The sequence below is a fragment of the Eptatretus burgeri genome, chromosome 14, assembly GCF_056783735.1.
Source record: "Eptatretus burgeri isolate ZD-2024b chromosome 14, Ebu_testis_v1, whole genome shotgun sequence".
In the NCBI taxonomy this organism is placed as follows: Eukaryota; Metazoa; Chordata; class Myxini; order Myxiniformes; family Myxinidae; genus Eptatretus; species Eptatretus burgeri.
Genome location: NC_140974.1, coordinates 72,383,669 through 72,409,654, shown reverse-complemented (window position 1 = coordinate 72,409,654; position 25,986 = coordinate 72,383,669). Strand labels below are relative to the sequence as shown.

Genomic DNA, 25,986 nt, shown 5'->3' with positions numbered 1-25,986 from the left:
TTTGCCTCGCCCTGACCGCCCGACCCCTCCCATACCTCTCCCACGGTCCTTCTGAAACGTCCCGTCTCGTTCAAACACACAGACCTGCCCGCAATACCTCGTCCATCCCGATGGGATACTTACTCCACGAAGTGGGTGAGCAAATCTACAGTGAGTTTAGAATTTGGGGGGAAACGTTCGTGTTCCTCATTTCACTCACTTTGGGCCTTCGTCGTGATGACGGTTCATGTCATCGAATCGAAGGTAATGTTCCATTCCTGTGTCTGGAAGCATGACTGAGGGTAGAACATCCGAGCAGGTTCGACAACAAGCTCGTTCGCTTCCTCGGAGGTGTTCAGAGTGGTGTGGCGGTGAGTCGTCTTAACGGTGTCACCAACAAACCACTCCATGGTTCCACCAACAAACCACTCCATGGTGCCACCAACAAACCACTCCATGGTGCCACCAACACACAACTTTTAACGTGGTTGAGGAAGAGAACTAGCTTGTTTTAAAACGTCAGGATTTCATCAAGAAATTGTTATTTTATTGTGTGTGTGTGTGTGTGTGTGTGTTTATTTTGACCATCGTCAATCAAACTCGGATGAAATAATACAAAGTTTCCTCCAAAATTCCTTGTTGCTCATATGGCCGTTTCTGAAGAAAGGAAATCTTTAACGGTTGCAGTTCCATCACGTGCCTCGTAATACCTGGTGTTGGCTTAATGGTTCGGGTGGTGGGCTTGGGATCCGAGGATCTTGAGTTCAAATCCCATTCGGCTGTTCAATTAATACCAGGTGGGGTCGACTCTACCTGTCATCCTTCTGAGATTGGCAAAATGAGTGCCAGCTTGCTGGTATCCTGTGTTGGAGTGGTGATCCGTCCAAGACTGTGCCCAATAGCCAAGGAGACTGCTTAGGCAGCACCAATGCTCTGCACATAGTATGGTCCCAATGGATGGATGGATTTGCCTCATTGTCACCTATAACATGTGTTCCCTTCCACGACCATGAAAGCCATATTGTTTTGCATCCCATAATACCAATTTCCGAAAACGATGTCCCACATGTTTCATCCCTACAATGGTGATAGTGTGTGTGCGTGCGTGCGTGCGTGCGTGCGTGCGTGCGTGCACCACGCTAAGCCATTATTTCAAGAAAGGTGTTGGGATGGTTTTACATGATCATTGCTTGTGACCATCCCTACCTTGTTATGTTTACATACTTTTTGGAGGAACATCGCTACGTCATCTCGACATACATTTTCATTTTTGAAATGTCTTTATTACTTGTTGTATTATAGAAAGCTGCCTTGGTTGCATGTGAAGACCGGTGAATGTTTCGGCGTATTCTCAGGAGTCTTGTATAGTTCCCATTAAGTTTATTGGGACTACCTTGGTCAATGTCCATGTGTCTGCTCTATATACAGGTACACATTTCTAAATGGGGACCTTCACTAAGTAAGTTAATATTTTTGTTTCTTGGTCGATTAAACTTCCATGTTTCATTAATTTGCTTTGATGATAATGCTCTTCTTCGATTTTATATCCTCCGAACTTCCTCCTATTACACACCCTAGCTACTGGAGATTTGTCACTTCTTCGATTCCACCTCCATTTAAACTGATCAAAGGACTGATTGCATGTCTTCAATTTTGTTTATCCCTCCATATTTTATTTTACCTACATTTATTTAACACCTGACATTATCAAGTCGTGATTCAACTTTGTGTGATATAATTGACCCTTCTTTACACTGGTTATTAATCAAATTCCATCAGAATCATCTAAATGAGTGATAACCTCAGCAGGATATCTCGTACCACTGATACTACTACTACCACCATGTCGAATGATAAATCCAATCTGCTGTTCTAACTTGTCTCATGACATAATCAGGTACAGAAATCCGAACGGAGAGAACGTGTCTCCTTGCAATATACCGGCTGCGATATCAAAACATTTTGTTTCTCCTTTGGGTGTCAAAACAATTGCTTCATGGTCCTCATAAATGACTCACAGCGTTCACAATGTTTTCAGAGATTCCATAAAATTGAAAAATTTCAAACATTTGACCCCAATGGGTGGAATGAAATGCTTCTTTTTCTTTTTTTTCAAGTCGATGAAGGTGAGGAACACTGGGACATTACGAGTGTTATTGCCTTGAAGGAGACGTCGTGGAGTGAGGATATGACCTGTGGTTCTTCTTCTTTTTCTGAAACCGTTTTGATTCCATAGAAGAAGCTTTACCATATGTTTACGACATCTAACTAAAAGACGAAGATTGTAAATCTTAAAAGTAATAGGTTGTCAAGAAATTGCTGCTAATTTTCAACCATGCATCCAGTGCCTTCAGGAAGTATTCACACCCCTCGACTTCTGTCACATTTTGTTGTTACAGCCTGAATTTAAAATGGATTACATTTAATTTTTTTGTCACCGATCCACACAAAATACCCCATAATGACAAAATGAAAACATGTTTTAAGAATTTTTTACAAATCAATTAAAAATGAAAATCTGGAATGTGTTGCGTCAAGAAGTATTCAACCCCTTTACTATGATACTCCAAATTGAGCTCAGGTACATCAAATTTCCTTTGATCATCCTTGATATGTCTCTACAACTTGACTGAAGTCCACCTGTGGCCATTCCAATTAATTGGACATGATTTAGAAAGAAACACACCTTTCTATACAAGGTCTTTCTACGTATGAAATCTTCTCCAGGCAACTTTTTCAAACGATTTTTAGTCCACATGATCCGATCCTCCAAAAGGAAATACTATTTCGATGATAAGCTTTAATTATTCCGTGAGAGTAGATCGTGGAACCTGGCATCATATTAATGCATAAATCACTCCAAGCTCCTAATTTGAAAACTATAGCACTTACAAAGCGATGTACACAGTGATTTGTAGGTATGTAGATGAGGCATTTGATGATGCGAGTCAGGAAAGTGAAAGGGAAAAATTGGGTGCTTTAAGATTAAGAAACTGTCACGGCTTGTTCCAAGTCAAGGCATTATTGAGCAGGCCAAAAAAATGGCAAATTAAGAACCCTGCGAGGGAGAGCGAGGTGACCGAGGATGATGCCTTGCGAAGGGATAATTAAATAGGCCATTAATCATCTTCAAAAGGGGTGTTTAAATTCATCCGAACACCCAATTTTCATTAATGCATTACCTTGGTGTTCCCTTTGTATGCATGCAAAGTTTGGGGCCCCAAGGTTTGATGGTTTTGGAGTGATGGAAGAGACAAATTGACACACACACACACACACACACACACACACACACACACACACATATTTATTCATATAGAAGAGCTTTTAAGAAATGGTTCTTGTATAATGTTAAGGAAGAAACATTTAATTGAATGAAGATTCCGTTTGGGGACACTGAAAAAGAGAAGTGATAGAGAATGAAGGAGGAACTGTACACAGCAGATTGAGGTTGTGTTTTGGGGGGGTTTTTTTGGATGAAGAAGAGTTTTTGTTGTTTGTACTTTTTTGGAGAAAGGTGGGAGGACATGAAGCTGAGGGATCAGGAATGACAATACTTGGCAAGAAATAAGTGAAAATGACGCACGTGGGGTCAAAGCAGACAGAAGCAACACCGACTAGCCGAGCCCCAGGCGAGTAGGCCGGACTTTAACAGGGACATCAATTCGACAATTCAACACAACTCGAGACGGTTTGACATGGAAAATTGGACAAAAACACGAAAACAACACAGGAATGAAAATAAAACAGTAAAACACAACATATCTGGTCCAAGAAACTTAGCTTTGATGAGATAGAGGGAGTTACTGCTCAGACCAGCATCACACATGAAGGCACCCGGGACTAGAGCTGTCAACTTACTTGAATTGTATAGTTGCATGCAGAAAGTAAGCACAGTCCAATTCCTTTGTTTTGTATACAATGTCGAGGCTCGTTTGAGAGCTATCACACAACGCACAACGAGGGGGCAGAAGAGGGAAGGACAAAACAATGGTCAACAGAGACATTAGGAGATCTGTGGAAGTGAGAGGGGTGGGGGCGGGGAACACGGAGTCTACAAGATGGACACTACAGGGACTTTCAGGACCTTACACGACAGGGAACTTTTGGGAAGGAAAGCAGGGAACTTGAAGGGGGTGGGTTTGGGGTGGATTAACGGGGTAGAAAAGATCAAGGTTTTTGATGGGGGAAGATAAGAGGTGGCAGTAAACAGCTGTTTTGAAGACCTGGAGGGAAGAGTGGGATTGAAGAGTGTGGGAGTTTGTTCCAAAGATGGGGAAAAAGAGGAATGAAAGAGTGAAGGTGAGCAGTGATTCTTTATTTTGGTAGTTTTTATCAGAAGGGGATTGCTGGCGGACCTTGAGCACCCTGCAGAAACATAGAGGGGACATATCTCAGACAGAACGGGGGGGGGGGGCGAGGCCAAAGAGGAGATGGTAGAACACAGAAAGACCACTGACCTGCCTGCAGTGAGAGAGTGAGTGACCTAAAGACTCAGTCTCACCGCAGGAGATACCAATAAGGTGGGAACACCAACCCAGAGGGGAGAACAGTATTCCATCAGGCTGCGGATGAAAGCTTTGTATGTGGTCAGGAGCTCAGGTGGGCCGAGGAAGGACTTTGCACGATGGAGGATGTCCAGTCGGCGACTGGCTTTGGAGGCCAGTTTGGAAATGAAATTTCCATACTGTAAATTGATCAAATATATGGAGCTCTCTCACAATCCACACCATCAACTATTCAGTTTATATTTATTATAAACTTGCAAAGGTACCGTTCCCAGTGACGGGAAAAGTTTACGTTAATTGAACAATTTAAATTATTTCATGGACTTTATAAGGTTAATTGTGTTGCACTTTTGGTTTCACTCAGAGTGAGCCAAAGCTCTGAGCTACTTGCACTCCAACTCCATTGGGACCATACTCTGCACAGAACATTGGTGCTGCCCAAGCACTCTCCTGGGATATTGGGCACAATCATAGACAGGTCACCACTTCAACACAGGATACTCAAATTGCTCAATCATCCCAGCAAGCTGCTTGGTATTCATTTTGCCAACCTTGGAAGGATGACAGGCTGAGTTAACCCCACCTGGTATTAATTCAACAGCCAAGTGGAATTTGAACTCGGGATCCTCGGATCCCAAGCCACCACCCGAACCATTAAGCCAACACCAGGCATACTTATACTGCTCACCGCAAAACGGTGGTTAAACATCTGGTGGCAGAATTTGGATTTATCTAAAAAGTCGGCAAAATATCGCTATATTAATCTGTATGAAATCTACTTTAAACCAGGTGTTCATGTTGATTTTAAAGATTACTGGAAGGGACAATAAAGTGACTGAATATATGGCATCAAGAAAAGTGAAATGAAAATGCAAAATAACCAATCAGGAGCTTTTCAAATGCAGCACGGGAAGCGACCGCTGTGAACTGGAGACAAACGAACGCATGGACAGACACCACAGTTCGCAATATATGTAAGATTCATGTAGGGTGCACCCAAGTATTTGCTTTCTGTCTGCAAGCAAGCCCCACTAATATCATGATATTGTTGTGGAAATTACTCCTAAAAAGATTAATAAATGCTTAATAAAATGTAGTTATTTCCTTATTGAGTGTTTAGAATAAGGGCAAAAGTAATTAAATGCGATATTAGATATACATCGCTATTATGTTTAGATAGACAACGTCCACCTTCTTCCTGAAGCTCTGGCAGAGACAGATTTGTTGCAGCCTTTACCCCATCCATCCAGCACACCTTCGGTCTGCCTCTTCCTCTTATTCCCTCCACCACACCCAGCATGATTAACCTCATCCAGACTTTCATTTTTTGCACACATGATGTGTCCAAAGTATGACAGTTTCTGTTACAGTATCAATGTTTCGAATGTACACAATGCTCTAAAGTGATACGACTCAAACTGATTGGCTATTTCCCATAAGAATAACTATATTGTTACGGTGCCGGGGGTCGGCAACCAACCGACCACTCTGACGGAGCCGCAAGTCGAGTAGACCCGACCGATCGCCCGGAATATAGATCGCCGCCCGGATAACTTAGAGTCAACGGGTCCTTGTACAAGAACCGAAATACGCCAATGGGCAGACCACGTGGGGTAGGGTCGATTGCCAATCTTCAATGTACCTAAATACCCATGTGATCCAACTAGCGGGATATTCCACCCTCGACAGAACTCGTACGGAACAAACTGCCGAGGCGAGCCTGTCCCGTGCGCGATTCCGAGCGGCTTAATCGCCGAGAACCGTCGGTCCAAATGTCCCCCCCTTTTACGGCAAACCAACGGCTTTCTAACTCCCAACACACGAAATGCTCAGTCAATGAAAGAATCGACGCGACGAGCTGAAAACATTTAACAATTGGGGTATTTATTAATAATAATGGGGAACTAGGGAAGCACGTAAGAACAGAACTATACCGACAATACGAAATGCAATGCAAAGATTTACAGCACACAAACACTTAACAATTTCCTACTTATTAGACGGGCCCACGGACACACGTACGCACACACACACACACACACACACACACACACACACACACACACACACACACACACACACACACACCCAATAAATGGTGGCTGAGGCCTTTAATAACGAGCTCCAGCTTGGAGGACAGGTGAGCTGAAACCCAGAACCTATCTTGAACCTCTCCACCTCGTGTAGTCTTCAAGTTGTTCGGACCCGGGCTCCAGCGAGAGCGAGCTGGATCCAATCGCCATGAGCCGCGATCCTTCTCGAGCTCCCGCGAATCCTCCCACGCTTCTCAACACGTGCTGGTGAGACGAGGCGCCGATCCTTCTTGTCGATGTGTCGCTTCCCCGAGGAATCACCTCCAAGAAGAGGCCGACGAGTCGCACCAAGCCGGGAACCAAACGGAAAACAAAGAGCTCCACGAACCAAGAAGAAGAAGCCACCACTCGCAGCTCGAGTCGAGCAACCGGCTCAACTCTCTTTCAAACAAAGCAACTCTCCAAAAAGTCTCCACCCGAGCCAAGCCGAGATCGAAGCTCCCTGAACCACCAAAGCAGAAAGCCTTCAAAAAGCCTCCTCCCGAGCCAGGCCGCAGCCGAAGCTCTCCCGAGCCAAGCAGGACCCGATGGCCTGCTGAACGACGCAGACCCCGAATAAAGAAAGGATCTCCTCTTTATCCTTCTCCGCCCCCCTCCCCCACGCCCGGCGTTACTCATGCCCTCGTGATCCATCCCCCGCTCAACCACAGGTGGGAGGGAGTTGTTGACGTCATGAATCACGGGACGGAAGGGCTCTTTTTCCTCTTCGCAGAAGAGGGGGAGCGACGTCTCCATTGTTCGCTCCCCAACTATTAAATCGATCCGCAGTGCATCTAATCGATTTCTAAACATTTAAACAATGAAAGGTGAGCTATCTAGGGAACAAGCACTTATCGACATAGCTGACTAAAGGAACCTGTATGTTGTGTGCAATCGAATTCCAAATTCGTAACAATATACAGGAGATATATTATCCCTGTGTCGTAAGAGGCGACCAGGGTTGCGTCAGGAAGGGCATCCGGTGTAAAACGTGTGCCAAATCACTATGCGGATCATACGGATGATCCGCTGTGGCCACCCCGAACGGGAGCAGCTGAAAGAAGAAGAAGAAGAAGATACAGGAGATATACGTTGCAGAACTCCAATACTCCATTTGTAAAGTCCTAATAAATCACAAATTATACAATTTAATGAGGAAGAATAGTCCTTACTATAATTCATGGACCAGTGCAGTGTGTGTTTGTGTGTTTGTGTGTGTGTGTGTGTGTGTGTGTGTGTGTGTGTGTGTGTGTGTGTGTGTGTGTGTGTGTGTGTGTGTGTGTGTGTGTTTGTCACGCTGCTCTTCTGACAGTTCTGGGCTGATTACGTCCAGACTTGCTGCAGAGGATCAGCATGACCCCAATTAATATATAGGGGTGTTTTTATTTTTTCCTGTGGTCTTAGGGGGGGGGGTTGAGGGGGGAAGGGGGATGCAAATTTTCCATACAAATGTGTATTGTGCAGTGCCGCCTCCAGGTGAGGGAGCGTATTACAAGTCCCACCCTACACAGTCCCGTGGAACCCTGACATTCGCGGATTTGACATTTGGAGACCCCTCGTGTTCCTGGTTTATAAAATGTGACCAGCTTCTACTTTCGCAGCTCCTGTGTTTCAACTATTCGTGGTTTTTGCGGGGGCAAAAACCATCTCCCGCCAGCTGCGCATAAACCATCTCACACCAACCGTGCATAAAGCAGCTGTATGTGTGCACAACCACCCACCCCCACCCCCACAAACAATGGTCACACTACCCACCCCTCTCACAATCCCTGCATGGCTACTAATGTGCAACATGTCCTGGGTCTCATTCTTTCTTCTTGTCCCACAACCTTGACCTGCTGATTCCTTGTGGACTTTTTGCGCTGATTGTTCGATCATGGGTCCTAAGCACAAGAGTCGTGCAGGAGATGCATCTGCTCACACGCGGTAGAAAAAGCCATGATCCTGAGTCAGAAAGTGGAGCTGCTTGACAGATTATCAAGAGGTGAGAGTGCAGCTTCTGTGGACAGGCATTATGGTGTGAACGAGTCAACTGTCTGGTATATAAACAAAAACAAGAAAGTGGTTACCCAGGTCAGGGATATTCACATCAAAGCAATGGAGAAGGCATTTCATGTGTGGTTAGAGGTCAATGCCGAGAAAAGCGTGGCTTCAAGTGGTCTTCTGGTTCAAGAAAAAGCAATGCACATGTATGATCATCTGGTTGGCACGGGTGGTACTGGAAACACAAGCGATGTGCTTAGTGATGAAGGTACGAGTGATGTGGATACGAGTGGCCCCAGTCATGTACCAGAGCAGGTCTTCAGTGCAGACGAGACCAGCCTGTTCTGGAAGAAAATGCCCACAAGAACTTTCATCTCTAAGCGAGAGAGGACAGCAGCGGGGTTCAAAGCTTCAACGGACCGGGTATCTCTTCCTCTCTACGCCAATGCCAAAGGGGACTGCATGATCAAATCCGTGATGTTGTACCATTCCCTAATCCCACGTGCTCTAAAGGGCAAAAACAAGAAATTTTTTGGAGGGCCAACAAAAGGTGTGGGTAACAGCTGCCATATTCATGGATCGGTTCCACAACTGTTTCATCCCTCAAGTGGAGAGATACCTGGCAATAAAGAACCTCTCTTTCAAGGTCCTCCTGCTGGTGGACAATGCTCTGGCCACCCCAAAGTGCCGAAGGTGGCCCATCCCAATGTCCAGGTCAACTTCCTACCACCCAACACCACCTCCCTGATCCAACCACTCGACCAAGGGGTAATTTCAATGTTCAAAACCGATTACACCCACTGCACCTTCTGTCGTGCCTTGGATGCCATGGAGCCCAATCCCAAACTTACCATCGGGGATTGTTGGAAGGACTTCAACAAAGCGCACTGCATCAATGCCAAAGACTCGCTGGATGAAGTCTAAGCCACCATCATCAATGCTTGCTGGCAAAACCTATTGCTACGGGCAGTCAAAGACTTCAGAAGTTTTCCCGACATCACAGAAGAGAGGCAGGAAATTGCCGGGTTGGCACAGGAGGTGGGAGGGTAAAGCTTCAATGTTATGGAACTTGACGAATTGGAGGAGCTCACAACCTCGCAAGGGGGGGGGGGGAGGAGGAGGAGCTGACTAGGGAGTTGGAGGCAATCATCAAGGTTACCAAGGAGGAGGAGGAGGAGTAGAGCAGTGAAGAGGAGACAGAGGTGCTGAGGCCCAATCTGACCATGACATTCCTGGCTGAGGTGCTGCAGGATATGAGGGCAGTTGCTGACAGGTTGTAAAATGCCGACTCAGTGATGTTGCGGTACCTCTGGTTCAAGAGGGGGATGGTTAATGTTTTGCTGTCATTCAAAGAGATACACAGAAACCAATTACATTTTAGTTAGGGTCCGAATCCAGTTCCGGCTTATCAGTGGGATACAAAATGTAAACTAATCAGCTTGGCGGAGGTATGCGCTGTTCCGAGTGGCCTTTCTAGTTTTTGACAAGCTGCTTGTTAATGGAACATACCGCTGTTTCCCCATTCCTTTCCATTTGCTTTGTCTTTTTGCTGAAATATTTGTAATGACTCTGTTGCTCCATTTTCAGTGGTATTTCTTCGATGTTTGTTCGTTTGCCAGCCATGGCAAATCAGTTGACAGCGGTCCTTTTTTAGGGCGGGGTGGAACAGGTCGTATTTGCTACATTTAAATCTATAATAATTTTTCTTTACATGAGATTTGCATTGTTTCACCTTTTTGTGCGATCTACTTTCATTTAGGATGCTATTTCATTTCATTAGGACTTAGGAGCTTGGAGAAATGCTATCTTTTATATAAAAGCGAATGAGACGTTTGTTTGTGACGCTACTCCTCGGAGCTCATGAGGTTAGGATCCCAAGGCTTTATGGGATCATGTTTTTTACCCACAACAGACCTTACGAGGGGATTTAAAGTCATTTTCTAACTTATAAACACACGAGCCACTACGTGTTGCAGGGAAGGGTGGGAGTCTGAAGGGAAGGAGGGGAAGGGGTGGGTGGATGGGAGGAGGAAGGGGAAGGGGTGGGAGTCCGTAAGGAGGGGTGGGTGGGAGGAGGCAGGAGTAGGGGTGGGAAGAAGGAGGGGAAGGGGTGGGGTGGGAGTCCCGAAGGAAGGGGTGGGGTGGGAGGAGTCAGGGGAAGTGTGGGAGGAAGGAGGGGAAGGGGTGAGGTGGGAGGAGATAGGGGTTGGGGTTAGAAGAAGAATCTGGCATTACCTGGCAATGCCAGAAACGTTTGCTCGTAATATATACATATACATATACACATACACATACACATATATATGGTGTTTCAAAAAGATTGATACAACTTTGACTTCCTGCTATTTCTGTGTTTTTTCACCTCTACCGTTTTCCTTTTCAGGTTTGGTGGTGTTATCATGGTATTTGTTCTCTGGAATTTCTAGCTCCAGAGCTCAATTATGCCATTGACAATGAAGCAGAAGACAAAAGTGGTGGTTCTGTGGTATGAGACTAAATCATATGTCGACACCTGACGGAGGTTCTGCCGGGAATACGACCCCAGAGCATGTGATCGACCCACAAATTGTGCCATTCAACGTATTATGAAACATTTTGAGCACAAGGGTACAGTGCACAACCAGAGCAAGGGCAACAGTGGCATGCCAGCATCAGTAACCAAGAGCCAAGCCAACATCGACGCCGTGCGGGATTCTGCAGTGGACAGTCCCAAGAAGTCCCACCGCCGACGCTCCCAGGAGCTAGGCATCAAACCAACATCAGTCTGACATATCGTAACGAATGAACTGAAGTTTTTTCCCCGTACATCATCTCTATTAGGCATAAACTGAGTTACAATGACATGAGAATGAGACTTGATAAGTGCAATTGACTCAGTGACAGGATGGAGCGGTACCCAAACTGGATCAACCTGATCTGGTTCAGCGATGAAGTCCATTTCCACTTCAATAGTGCCATCAGCAACCACAACAACATTTTCTGGGGTGCAAAACCATCTGAGATCACTGAGAGGTATCTGAAAGGGTCTAAGATCACATGCTTCTGCACCTTCAATGCCAGATGGGGAACACAAGGGCCTTACTGGTTTGAGAATGACAACAGCAGAACAATGACGGTCAACAGTGAGTGCTACCGGGCCATGCTCCAGAAGTTTCAGAATGATCTTGCCCAAAAGGTCACCCCAAACCAGATCAGCATGACCTAGTTTATGCAGGATGGTGCAGCCCCGCATAGAGCTGGTGACACCATCACTTTCCTGTAGCAGTTCTTCAGAAACTGCCTCGTTGCCCTGGGTACCACTCATGACTGGGCACCCCATAGCCCAGACTTGAACCCTCTGGACTACTGGTTTTGGGGGTGCCACGGGCTCTGTCTATGCCAACCACCCTGCCACACTGGATTATCTGAAGCAGGAGGTGTCAGGCCACCTCCAGGCAGTGCCACATGAAACCTACAGGAAAGTTGGACAGAACTTTGAAGTGAGGATCAATGCCTGTCTAAATACACATTGAGGACGTCAATTACAAGGATTTTGCATAAATGCCAATTTCATACCTTGGGCTCTCACTCATCGCAGTGACTTAGTGCAACAGCAATCAGTGATATATCATAAGCTTTGTCTTTTTGCTGAAATATTTGTAATGACTCTGTTGCTCAATTTTCAGTGGTATTTCTTCAATGTTTGTTCGCTCACAAGCCATGACAAATTGGTTGACAGTGGTCCTTGTTTTGGGTGGTGTCGAACAGCTCGTATTTGCTAGATTTAAATCTACTAGTGCATGCCCATAGATGCGTGGCCGTACGTGCAAACCCTCCCCCCCCCCGCAAAAAAACTCAAACCGCATGCCAGAAACAACAACCACACAGGCCGTTCCTTCGCTCTCGCGTGCACATACGTGCGTGGCCGTACATGCAAAAAAAAAAAACTTTCAAACAACCACACAGGCCATTCCTTCGCTCTCATAAACGACGACTGGATTGGGGCATTGTGTTTATCTATAAATGCGGATAAGAAATCGAGAAATTATTAGAATACAGTAAGTCATCACTATCCAAAAGTAGTGCGTGCCCGTACGGAATGTTCACATCATTCCACGAATTATCGCTTGCATTGAAGTAACAACTGCTGTGATACACACAGAGTTAATTAAAATCAAGTTTACAAACCTGTATTTGCTTGCCATGACATTCGCTGCCATTTACCATTGGCACTCCTACCCCACGGTAACTAAGGCACCAATCGATCCCCATCGTAACCAGCACGGCACGTGACGTCATCGTCGGCCGGCCGTGCACAGGCCTACGCAGCCACGCCCACGCAGCAACGTGTCCTGTGATTGGTAACTAAATGGCGCATCGGCCACGCCTACGCAGCATGTGTCCTGTCATTGGTTGGTAAATAAATGGCCAAAACTTGGGAATCACTTGTCCGATTAATATCAAATCTTGAAAAGGCACGTACTCAGGTCCCCAGCAATATACCTGGCAAGTTTCAATTAGATCGGACCAGTGGTTGTCGGGAAACAGCGGTCACAGACACACAGAAACACAGGCCACAGACACACACACACAGACACACACACACACACACACACACACACACACACACACACACACACACACACACACACACACACACACACACACACACACACACACACATTGCTGGAATTATAGATCGATGAAATGAGGTCAATGAGATGACAAATGAAGGGGTTGAATGCAGACTGCAGAGCAATGAGTAAGGAAACCCGTCGTTGTGAATCGTTTTTACCACCAAATTGAGATGTATTTCATTGGCAAGCGTGCTGAGTGGAGCTGAATTCCTTCACACTTCCAAAGGCCACAGCGTTTTGACAATTGGAAACAAAAAAAAGTTGTGCACTTTTTTTGATAAATTATTTTTGGAACAATTTTATCTTCAATAAATAAATAATAATAAAAATCGTCTCCATGTACATTGTACACACCTTTATCTCGTTAGCACCTCTTCATAAACAACATCGCTGAGGAAACGGCGCTTCTTTGTTTACTCGTCCAGGGCAAGAATACGGAGGCTTTTAATGGCCAATTATTCAATTAGTGCCAACGTATTTTGCCTTTTCGCAAGGAAAAACACGAAGAGAAGGGAAGAGAAGAGAAAAAACCCGTAATGGCGAACGCGGCTGAGTTTTTCGTCCCCATCGATAAAAATGGCCGCAGCAACGGTTCCTGTCATAGGTTGGGAAATAAATGGCCATAACTTGGGAAGCACTTGCCCGATTAATATCAAATCTTGAAAAGGCACATCCTCAGGTCCCCAGCAATATACCTGGCAAGTTTCAATTAGGTCGGACCAGTAGTTGTCGAGAAACAGCGGTCACAGACACACACACACACACACACACACACACACACACACACACACACACACACACACACACACACACACACACACACACACACACACATTGCTAGAATTATAGATAGATAACTGTCTGAGGACCTGGATGTGTGGATGCATTCATCAGACTGGATTCTGAAATCCGTAACACTATATTAAATATATACATACACATATATATATATATATATATATATATACACACACACACACACACACACATACGAGCGGGGTATGCTTACACATTGTGTAAACATACGAACTGTGCTTCCCCAATGTCTCGGGTTGCTCACCTGCATTTGATTTTTTCATTTATTTTTTTCCATTTATTTATATTTCCATTTACGGATGTTGTCTGACAATGCAGTGATTATTTTTTCCAGTGCATCAGCTTCGATGTCCGTTAGCACACAAAATGTCCGTGCTTCCCCATTGTCTCGGGTCGCTCACATGCATTTATTTTCATTTTTTTTTTCTTCATTTATTTGTATTTTCATTTATGGATGTTGTCCGACGATTCTGTGATTTTTTTTTTCTTTTCGGTGTACCGGCTTTGATGTATGTCCATCGGCAAACAAAATTTCAACTTTCTACTTCACCCGGAAGGTACCGACTACTGATCTTTAATATCAGTCAGTGAGTTCGTCAGTGAATCAGTGGTTAGAAAGACCTATGTATATATGTATCTTAAATACACATAGTGTACATGCAATAGGACTAACAGCCCACTGGGAGGAGCCCTGACCCAGGAATCCCCCACCAAGCTCAGCTCCTCCAGGCTCTACACTTCCCTCCTTAAAATTAAACTGTAAGTTCCATCTTAGTTGCTGTCTGTGAAGGACAGAACCACCGAATGATCAATTTAGTGTCAGTTGCTACACTGCTACCCAGAGTGGTCGCAAGCCATAATACTTTCGAAGCCTTTTTATAGCAATGCCTGCTCACATCTGGAGAAATACATCAATCCACAGACACATATCGAGCTCACTGACTATCGGCGGCATGGAGTGGATTCCCTCAAAGAGTTCAACTCTTTTCCCGTCAAATTCAGATACAATACCTCGTGAAGTGTACGTGCCTAAACAGGGTGGTTGCATTGCTGGTACAGTCTGTTGAACAGTCAGGTCAGGTCAGGTATGGGAGCATGTGCCAGAACAGCACGTCACTGCGTCCACTTTCCGCCGGTACTCCAGGGGCCTCCGTCTGGCCATCCCCCAGGCAGATGCCAGGCCCATCCCCATCTCCTTGAGATGATGGTCAACCTGTTGCAACCATGAGGCACGTGGTCGACCCACTGGCCTCCTCCACTCATGAGACTCCCTCGCTGAGAGAATCTGGTGAGCAGGATCAGAGTCAGGAAAACGAGCCACATGTCCATACAGCCGCAACTGACGCTCACGGACTATGCAGGTAACAAATCTCATCCGAGTCTCTCTCAGCAACCGCTCGTTGGACACAAAATCCGACCAGCGATAGCCAAGGATTCTCCGAAGAGACCTGGTACCAAAGGAATTAAGTCTCCGTCTCAGATCCTTGGTCAGAGTCCAAGTCTCGCACCCATAGAGCAAGACTGGAAGTACCAAGGACCTGAAGACTCAGACTTTCGTCCTCCCGCACAGGTACCGGCAGCGCCACACCCCATGATCCAGTGAATCCATGACTCCCCAGGCCCGACCCAGACGTCTATTGACCTCTGACTCGCAGCCAGCAGAGACATGAATATCACTGCCAAGGTAAGTGAATCTCTCCACGACCTCAACATCCTCACCACAAACAGACACAGACAGGACAGCAGCATCCAAGATGTCACCGAAAGCCTGGATCTTAGTTTTGACCCAAGAAACCCGTAATCCCAACGGCTCCGACTCCTCATTCCCTTTGCAGTTGAACAGTCCCTTTGCAGCAATTGCTAGTGTGGGCCGTGTGATACATGAGTTCCTGTCTCCATAACAGTTAATAAGTGACATCTGGATAAAATACCTCACGAGACAGCTGGCCAGCTTAATTCTAGGGGTTTGTGCTTTTGAGGTTTGCTTGTAACTTTCAGGGTTTTTGCTGGAGATGGCCAGTGGTTCCCAAACAGAAAACGTGTTTGATATAACCAGGCATTCTGACAATGTGGGCTGGTTTGTGTATTATTTGACACTCTTTTGTTTGACGGTCTACTTTGGTTTTGGGGCCGAAGCACGTGTGTTTAGTTTTGTTACAATGACAGGGTGTTTTTTTTCCAATAAAACAAACAAACAAGCAAGGCATCTCTTAACAGAAGAAATGGTCACATGGCCCCGCAACTGAAAATGGTTATGGTTTTGCCATGAATTCTGGCACTGTGAGCTGGGATGTGTGTTTTTGTATGGCCATGACATCTGTCCTGCTGTCCATAGGGCCAAGGTGAATGTGAATTAGTTTAACAAGCTTTGTTTAACCATGTATTAGGGCTGAAGTACACTTACTTAACTATCTGGTATTTTTTATTTTTTTTAACCTTTTTTTTACCTCTGCCACCGAAGGTGAAGGAGGTTATGTTTTCACCCCTGTCTGTTTGTTTGTTTGTTTATCATGTATCATGTGCAGGATGTATCAAAAAGTTGTGGACGGATCAGGATGAAATTTTGTGGAGAGGTTCGCTGTGTGACAAAGACGAACTGATAGATTTTAGTGAAGATCCGGATCCGGATCCGACTACTAGAATTTTTTAAGTGATTCTTCACCATTTTGAGAGATAGGGCCAAACATGATATCCATCCATACATTGGGACCATACTCTGTGCAGAGCGCTTGTGCTGCCTAATCAGTCTCCTTGGCTATTGAGCACAATCCTGGACGGGTCGCCACTCCGACACAGTATACCAGCAAGCTAGCACTCATTTTGCCGACCTCAGAAGGATGACAGGCAGAGTCAACCCCACCTGGTATTAATTTAACAGCCGAGTGGGATTTGAACTCAGGATCCTTGAATCCCAAGCCCACTATCCTAATAATTAAGCCAACACCAGGCTTAAAAATGATATATAGCACATAATCTCAAAAAGTTGTGAACGGATTCGGATGAAACTTGGTGGACACATTGAGCGTCTGACTGGGAAGAATAGATTCAATTTTAGTGAAGATCCGAATCTAGATGTGATAAAAAAAAATTTTTTTAAAGTGATTCTTCACGATTGAGAAATAGGGCTAAACTAATATATATCATGATATATCAAAAAGTTGTGAACGGATTCGGATGAAACTTGGTGGACACATTGAGTGTCTGACTGGGAAGAATAGATTCAATTTTAGTGAAGATCCGAATCTAGATGTGATAAAAAAAATTTTTTAAAGTGATTCTTCACGATTGAGAAATAGGGCTAAACTAATATATATCATGATATATCAAAAAGTTGTGAACGGATTTGGATGAAACTAGGTGGACAAGTTGGATGTGTGACGAGGACGAATTGATTCGATTTTGGTGAAGATCCGAATTCCTACCTGCTTTTATATAAAAAGGCACCTCTCCACAGAGATGGTCAGTGAATCAGAAACATGTCTGTCAATCGATTCCCTTGCCACAAAGACCCCTAAGGCCTCTCGGCTGCCAGATACATTTGATCGTCATTTAGCTGTTGGTGGTTAATGAACTTGATAATTGATAAAATCCATTGTTTCCCTCCAACAGATAGTGTTATGGTTTCAAATTGGTGCAGCGAACTTTTAGCAAAGCAATCCGACAAGTCTTTTTTGCCTTTCGTTTGATTGGGGAATACGATTCCTCATCAAGGTGAATGTCGTTCTGCATTGCCGGATAATTCAAATGAGAGGTTTTTTATCAACCTATCGTTTGGTGACTATCCGGTTCCGGTTCTGGTTCTTGAGCAAAGATGGCGGTTCCTCTTCAGGGCCTCTGCGGACTCTCTCAAAGACAAGTTTTCTGGTCGTTTTTGTCGCGTTTTTACTGTCATTTTGTTATCTCTGTGTTTACTGTGTGTTTCCAGTTCGGTCTTGTGTTAAGACTTGTGCTAATTGTTGAAGTTTCGTCGTATTTTCATGTCAGGTTTCCTTGAGGCCTACCCTTCTCCCCGTTTGTGTGCACGATCGTGTTTATTGTCTTTTCTCCATATTACCATCAGTTTTTATTTTCTCCACTTTTCCCTCTACCCTCCTTCTATCCCTCTCAACTATACCCACCGTTTCATGTCTTAAAATCAAAATTAGAGTAATTCGACTGCTCGTAGTCGACGGGTAATTCGACTGCTTCCTCCGCTCTCCCGAACAAACACTTGAGTATTGACATATTTGACCCTTGGCCTTTATCATATCAGGTCCAAAATCGAATCGGTTAATTGCCCTGTCTAACTTTACCTTTGTACCAAGTTTGATGAAATTCCATCCAATATTTCTTGAGTTAGGGCGTAAACAGTAATATTTCAGAGTTTGACCTGGACCTTTGACCCTTGACCTTTATCACATCTGCCCAAAATCTAATCACTTAATTGCCCTGTCTTACTTTACCTTTTTATCAAGTTTGATGAAATTCTACAATTTGCTTCTTGAGTTATCGCGTAAACGAAAATCCGGACGGACGGATGGACGGACGGACGGACAACCCGGAAACATAATGCCTCCGGCCCCCTTGATGCGGAGGCATAAAAATACAACAACAAAAAAAACCTTTTCCCTCACCTTGTGCCCCACATGATCACGTGACTTCCTGTGCTGACTCTTCTTCCTTCTTCTGCCGATCTCCATCAACTACTTTTACCAAACCACATTCACCACAAACATTCTCCTTCTTTCCTCTCATTACACTTCCCCTTCTTCCCAACCCCTCATCTTGTACCTCCCCCTGCTCACTCCCTTCTTCGCCATACCTCTACCAAGTCTCATCCTTCTCCTCGACCCACCTCTCCCATCACCCTCCTGCACCTTGGCCGTGCCTGGTCTTATTGTCTCCCCTCCCTCTCAAAACAACCTTCACACTATTCCCCCTCCAAGCTTCCCTCACCTTTCTGAAAAACTCCCCCTCACCCTTCTCCCTCCAATCTTCCCCCTCACTCCCTCTTCCCAAAGGTGCCTCCTTCCCCCTCCTTCCCCCTTCCACTTCATCACTCCACCTTCTCCAATCTTCAACTGCTCTCTGCCCCCCTCTTATTACTCCCCACTGTACCACAACCCATCACCACCGAGCCTTTTCCCAATTTTTGTACAATTTATCGAAGATTCAGATTTTTACAGAATTTCCACAATTTTTTTGCTAAAAATCCATGATTTTCACGATCCAGTATTGTTTTCAAGGACCGACCTGAGATCCACAAAGAGCCACTCTAGGTTCAGGAATCTAGCCATCCTCTCTATTGAGTGTGAACTAGCCGAGTCAATTGACTTCGAAGCTGTGACAGACGAGTTTGCCTCCCTGAAGGCGAGGAAGAGGTGAACCACGCAATCATACCAACTGCACATTTAGTAAGCCAACGACCATTTATAAAGGCAGAAAACAAAACTATATCTGTTTACTTAGCAAATGTACTGTACCTAATTTGATTTGTAATAAAGTTATTTCATTTGGCTTTGTGTTTAATTCAGCATGTGGGTTACGAGGAGGTGGAAATTTGACATCTCACCCAGATACAAAGCTTTTGGCTGCAATCTGATGGAGTACTGCTCTCCCCTCTGGGCTGGTGCTCCTGCCTCTCACCTTTCTCGGCTTCACGCTGTGGAAACCGAGATATTTCGGATCATTGGCATCTCCCGCGGTGAGGCTGAGTCTTTGAGTCTCTCACTCTCTCACCACGGGCAGATCGGTGGTCTTTCTGTCTTCTACCGTCTCCTCTCCGGTCTTGCCCCCCCCTCCCCTGCTGTGTCTGCGATTTGTCCCCACCATATTTCCACAGGGCGCTCAAGGTCCGCCAACAATCCCCTTCTCGTAAAACTACCAAAATCACGAATCACTGCTCACCTTTACTCTTTCATTCCTCTTTTTCCCCGCCATTGGAAAAAAACTCCCTCACTCTATTCAATCCCATTCTTCCTTCCAGGCCTTCAAAACAGCTGATCACCACCACCTCTTATCATCCCCCATCCAAATCCTCATTCTTTTCTACCCCTGTTAATCCACCCCAAACCCACCTCCTTCAAATTCCCTGCTTTCCTTCCTGAAAGTCCCTGTAATGTCCATCTTGTATTCCCCATGTTCCCCGTCCCTTCCCTCTCCCTTCCACAGATCTCCGAATGTCTCTGTTTCCCCCTTGCCACAAGTTTAGTCCGAATCCGTCCACAACTTTTTGAGATATTCTGTTTCCAGCCAAACAGACAGACAAGCAGACAGACAGGTAGGGGTGAAAATATAACCTCCTTCCACTTTCAGTGGCAGAGGTAATGAGAAATCTTGCAAAATAAAATAATAAATCCACAAAATTGTCACATTGCATAAGATAGCAAATCATTGACTGGCTCGTATATCAATGTCTGCTTTTGAACTGCATTGTCTCATGACCCTGAGGACCAATCATCCGTCGCACACCATGGGAGGTTATATTAACTGCTCAACAAGTACCAAACCAAATCTCAATCCTGCAATCGCTTTCTACATTTGCAATGTCTTTATATGTAACAAGCAATGGTCCGAGTATGAGTCAATGGTCCGAGTATGAGATGAGTCAATGCTCCGAGTACCTCGCTAGTCAATGGTCCGAACATCTGGCAAGCCAATGCTCTGAGTACCTAGCTAGTCAATGCTCCAAGTACCTAGCTAGTCAATGGTCCAAGTATCTGTTGAGTCAATGCTCTGAGTACCCGGCTAGTCAATGCTCCGAGTACCCAGCTAGTCAATGGTCCGATTATCTTATCTGGCGAGTCAATAGCTCAAATACCCGACGGAGAGAAATGCAATGACTCGGTTGCAAAATAATGGGATTTCGAAAGGTGATCATTAACCAAACAAGTACATTCCATCTTTTTAGGAGGGAAATTGACAAACAGGAATTTATCAGATAGGACGCTACATAGACTTTGCTTTTCGTGTTCGTATTTCGTTGTCAATCTCAAACATGAAGAATTCGACTTTGCTCTCTAATTTTGAGATAAAAGTATATGTATCATGAAAAAAGAAGTCATGAGAAAGCATCACATGGACTTAGAACAACCACGACAACACAATGTATGAGTTATACAGTAAACCTGGTGTTTACCTGGTGTTGGTTTAGTGGTTAGGGTGGCTGGTTTGGGATATTAAAGTCCTGAGTTCGAGCCCTGTTGGTTGCTGAATTAACACCAGGTAAGGTTGACTCAACCTGTCATCGTTCCAATGTTGGTGAAGTGATCATTAGTGTACTGGTATTGGGGTGCAGCATAGAGCAGTGTAGTTGTGCCCCAACAAAATGATAGCTTCCTGGTGGCCAAGTTGCCATATCCAAAAAGAATAAGCAGCAACAGAAGAAGAAGAAGAAGAAGAGGAAGAAGAAGAAGAAGAAGAAGAGGAAGAAGAAGAAGAAGAAGAAGAAGAAGTTATATAGTTGGGGAAACTTTGTGTGTTGGTGAGATGTCATTTTAGGTGTCCATGTCATGTCAGCAAAAGCTGAGCAGAGAGGAAATTATACAAACATTGGTTTTTCATAAATCTGTTCCTCATAACAATCACAATTACCTCCGCCACCAAAGGTGAAGGAGGTTATGTTTTCACCCCCTCTCTGTTTGTTTGTCTGTCTGTGTGCAGGATATCTCAAAAAGTTGTGGACTGATTCGGACGAAGCTTGGTCGACAGGTTCGGTGTGTGACAAGGACGAAATGATTCGATTTTGGTGAAGATCCGAATCCAGATCTGGATACGAGAATTATTTGATTATTAAAAATGATTCTTCACCTTTGAGAGACAGTACAGGGCCAAACACGACATATAGCACAATATCTCAAAAATGTATTGGGTCCGATATGTTCTCGTGGATCAGACATTGTGTGACGGAGGTATGCGCTCTTCCGAGTGCCTTTCTAGTTATTTATTGAGCAGTAACATCTATTATTGATGCATCTTATTAACATTTAAAGAATGTTAAATTTGATACTACTACTACTACTGCTACAACTATAGTTATCTACTGCAACACCTCACAAATTCTCCCCGTGGATGTTACTTTTTAGTGGGGCAACTTAGCGAAAGAAAGCAAAACAATTGTGCATTTTGTGAGGAAAGCACCAAATTTGGCACACTAGTAGCCTAACATATTATGAACAGATTTGGATATTGGGCCATCTCAAATTCAGCCGCTGATGGCTGTGGCAGCCATTTTCCACTGCCATCAAAAATTTTGAGATGGCCCAATATCCAAATCTGTTCATAATATGATAGGCGACTAGTGTGCCAAATTTGGTGCTTTCCTCACAAAATGCACAATTGTTATGCTAAGTTGCCCCACTATTTGTGGGCAAGCAGAAACAATCCATCACATATACTTGCAATGCCCTCGTCTTCAACCAATTTTTTTGCTTGTGAAAAACTTGATATTGTGCTTTTGGTTTCCTTTTTCCCCAACAGACTTTTTTTGGTGCCACCAGTGAAGAAAGAGAGTCCATCACGAGATCTGCCGGTCAACTTTATTTTGGCATCTGCAAGACTTGCGATTTATAAAAGTAGGAAGGCAAAAAATTGTCGGCAATGTATCACAGTATGGCTTTACATGCTTGAGAAGTTGATTAGGTTCACGAATCACTTCGGAGTTTAAGGTGACGCAACATTCAAGAACCATCGGAAGTTTTAAAGAAGTTTGGGCAGTAAATAATACACTTTGTAGTATTTCCGCACAAGGCTCTTTACTTTTACTTGTCTGATTATTATCATTGTTTTTGTAAAGGTAAAAAAAAATAAAATCGTGTTTTTGTCTCTCTCCCTCCTTTTATATGTCTTGGGTGTGCTTTTGTCTTTAAAATAATCTATACTACTTTGTCTACTGTAGTTCTCACCATGAACTTCCAGAGATGAAGAAAGTGAGTGACAATAAATAAAATTGTAGCAATTCTAACAAAAAGCAATACTTCTACAGCTACTACCAATGAATCTCCATGCATTTCCAGCCGGGTGACAGTTTAAAGTTGGTCTGAGATTCAAACACAGGATAGAAAGGTTAAAGGCAAGAGCGCATACCTCTAAGTTGTACTGCAAGCCCTATGCTTTAAGAACAAACCTCAAGAATCATTAGATGCCTCGAGGATGAACTTTGGTAATTTGAAAGGTAAAAACCGATTTTCCGACCGTCTGGATCATCAGCAGAGCTGTGTACTTCAAAATCGTTTCTCAGCTCTCTGCCAAAAAATACCTTCGAAACAGCGAGTGCACAACCTTTGCCATCAGTCCACATCAGCAGGTCCACAATCTGCTGATGTGTGCAAACAGTTAATCAGTCAAGCAATGCAATCTCCCTTTAACTCCCCCACTCAAAACCTAGAGATGTTACACACACACACACACACACACACACACACACACACACACACACACACACACACACACACACACACAGAAAATAATCTCAAAATAGCACAGATGGAACAATTGGGACTGGTGGAACAATTCTGGAAAGGAATTTATGTAGATCGAGAAGAAAAAACAACAATAAGGAGGTGGAATGCATCCAAAACCTGGAAGAGAAGAAACAATATCTCGAGGAAATGCCCCCAGTACTCTGACGACATCCAGATGGAATTTGACCTCCATAGGTGTGCCAAGTTCACATTCTTACAAGGTAAACCAACAAAAACGGACATCAATATCAACCAAGATACAACAATAGAGGAGCTAGACAACGAAGAATCTTACAAATACCTTGGAGTAGAAGAGGGCCACCGAATATGTCACTAAAAAATGTGCAAAATAATCACCAAAGAATACCTGGGTAGAACAAGGCTGATCCTGAAAACATACCTCCCTCTCCAAGGTACACAATCAAAGCCATAAACCAACTAGCAGTACCAGTGTTCCAATACAGCCATGGAATAGTAAACTGGCCACAAACGGAAATCAACAAACTAGATATGAGAACAAGGAAACTCCTCACTCTCCACAAAATGTTCTACAGAACTCAATGCACTCTGAGAATGTACCTGCCGAGGAAAGAAGGAGGAATACAGAAAGGAAACTAGAGGGGGAGCACTCGGGAGAGTGCAAAACCTCCGCCGCCAATACTGATGGGTCACTCAAGTGAACCTTATATCTTATTCATTAAATATGATGTCAACAGTGCTGACAGAGTTATAGTTCTTTTCTCAAACATTTTTTTTTTGGGGGGGGGGGTTGGAAATCACTTAAAACATGTGGAAATGCAAAAAAAAGATCGAAATTTTGTTGAAAAAAATTTGCAAAAATTTTTTTTTCTCTAACAATTTTTTTTTGGGGGGGGGTTGTAAATCACTTAAAACATGTAGAAATGCAAAAAAAAATTCTCTAAATTTTTGGGGGTTGGAAATCACTTAAAACATGGAGAAATGCAAAAAAAAATTTTCTCTAACAATTTTTTGGGGGGGCGGTAACAATTTTTTTTGGGGGGGGTTGGAAATCACTTAAAACATGTAGAAGTGCAAAAATATTTCTCAATTTTTTTTGGGGGGGGTTGGAAATCGCTTAAAACATGTAGAAATGCAAAATAAAAAAAATTCTCTAACAATTTTTTTTTGGGGGGGGGACCAAGTCCAAAATCTAATCGCATGATCCTTGGACCATACCTAACCCCCCCACAAAGTTTCGTTGAAATCCGTCGAGGAGTTTTTCCGTAATACTGTTCACAAACAAACAAACAAACAAAAAGAAAGGGGTGAAAACAGTAACCTCCGATCGTCGATGGCAGAGGTTAAAGAAGGTATTGTTAATTAAGGTTTCAGTACCGAGTCGTTTTGGTCGAAATAACACAGAAATCGAGAAAATTACCAAATATCAAAACCTCAAGAATTAAGTGAAAAGATCCTGGAAGCTGAAGAACACCAACATTGTCCCAGCGATAATTAATTGGAGCAACGGGAATGATGAAGAATAACCTCACAAAGATCCGACAAACCATCCCTGGGAACATAACCACAAACGATCTACAGTTGGAGGCTGTCTGGGACGCAGTGACGATCCTGAAAAAAGAGCCCTCGGGACAAAAACTCTGAGAACAACACGACTTTCACAACTTGGACCATGAATCACAATCCTTCATCGAAACAAAGGTGGATACTCCGAGTCCTGGGAGGACTCTGTTCCACCTTCTGAAACCTGAATTATCGAGATAACAATCAAGGACACACACACACACACACACACACACACACACACACACACACACACACACACACACACACACACACACACACACACACACACACAACGTAACAGCTTTGGAGATGAGTTGGCCATTTCAAACAAACATGTGAAATCCCCAAATTGCGCAAGCATGGCAAAGCAGATATAATTGGGCGTGGGGTTCCATGGCATTGCCCTGGCTGGACATCATCACCGCCTGTCCGCTGAACGGGGAGTGGATCGAAAGAGCGAGGCACAAGTACCTAGCGGAAGAAGTGGACTAATGTGGTACAGAAGCTGAAAGAATAACGAATAAAATAAGAGGAAGACCGAAGTGTGAGACCTGGGGTCACCACGATGGCTCTTGGACGCTGCCTTGCCTTGTGCGTGATCTTCCCAGCGATGATCTCTGCATCGCGTCGCCATGTCTACATGGGGATCCATGAGGTCGATTGGGACTATGCGCCCAGCCAAAAGAACCTCATAACCGGAACGACGCTGCATGAGGACCCGTGAGTTTCGTTGAGTCATGAGACGGTCGGTGGTGGTTCTGTGATTCGTTCTTTGATTGTTTCGTTTTTTACCTTCACATGTTTGCAATGATCAAACCCCTGTGAACACTGCAGGGTGAGATGTTCTGGTTTTCTTGAGATACAGTGTTTGTTGGTTTCAATGCTTGATGGTATCACTTGGCTTGATTGTGAAGAACGGCATAATCTTACACAACAAATGGTTCCTGGAGATGGTGCTATTGTTATGACTTCAATTTCGCTCTGATGGCCCACGAAGACCATTGAGAATTTACCAAGAAGGGTACAC

The 25,986-nt window shown here is 44.3% G+C and overlaps 1 protein-coding gene and 1 long non-coding RNA gene across 4 annotated transcripts in view; both read left to right on the top strand.

The window, feature by feature from the left end:
• The first annotated feature begins 1 nt into the window (after nucleotide 1).
• Nucleotides 2-22,790, top strand: LOC147013594 (uncharacterized). 2 transcript variants are annotated; one of them, XR_015051383.1, is made up of 3 exons: nucleotides 2-243; nucleotides 10,926-19,657; nucleotides 21,616-22,790. It is a non-coding gene; the product is annotated as an uncharacterized LOC147013594 (long non-coding RNA). The 2 variants fall into 2 exon arrangements; XR_015051384.1 differs by having other exon boundaries at nucleotides 16-135.
• Nucleotides 22,791-25,350: 2,560 nt separating this feature from the next.
• The window catches only part of LOC147013593 (ceruloplasmin-like), a 91,834-nt gene continuing 91,198 nt past the window's right edge, over nucleotides 25,351-25,986 (top strand). For both annotated transcript variants that reach the window (XR_015051382.1, XM_085855522.1), the window contains exon 1: nucleotides 25,351-25,679. Coding sequence is in view for 1 of the 2 variants with exons in the window: in XM_085855522.1 (XP_085711648.1) it covers nucleotides 25,525-25,679 (155 nt within the window). In the remaining variant the exon portion in view is untranslated. The remainder of the gene's footprint in view (nucleotides 25,680-25,986) is intronic.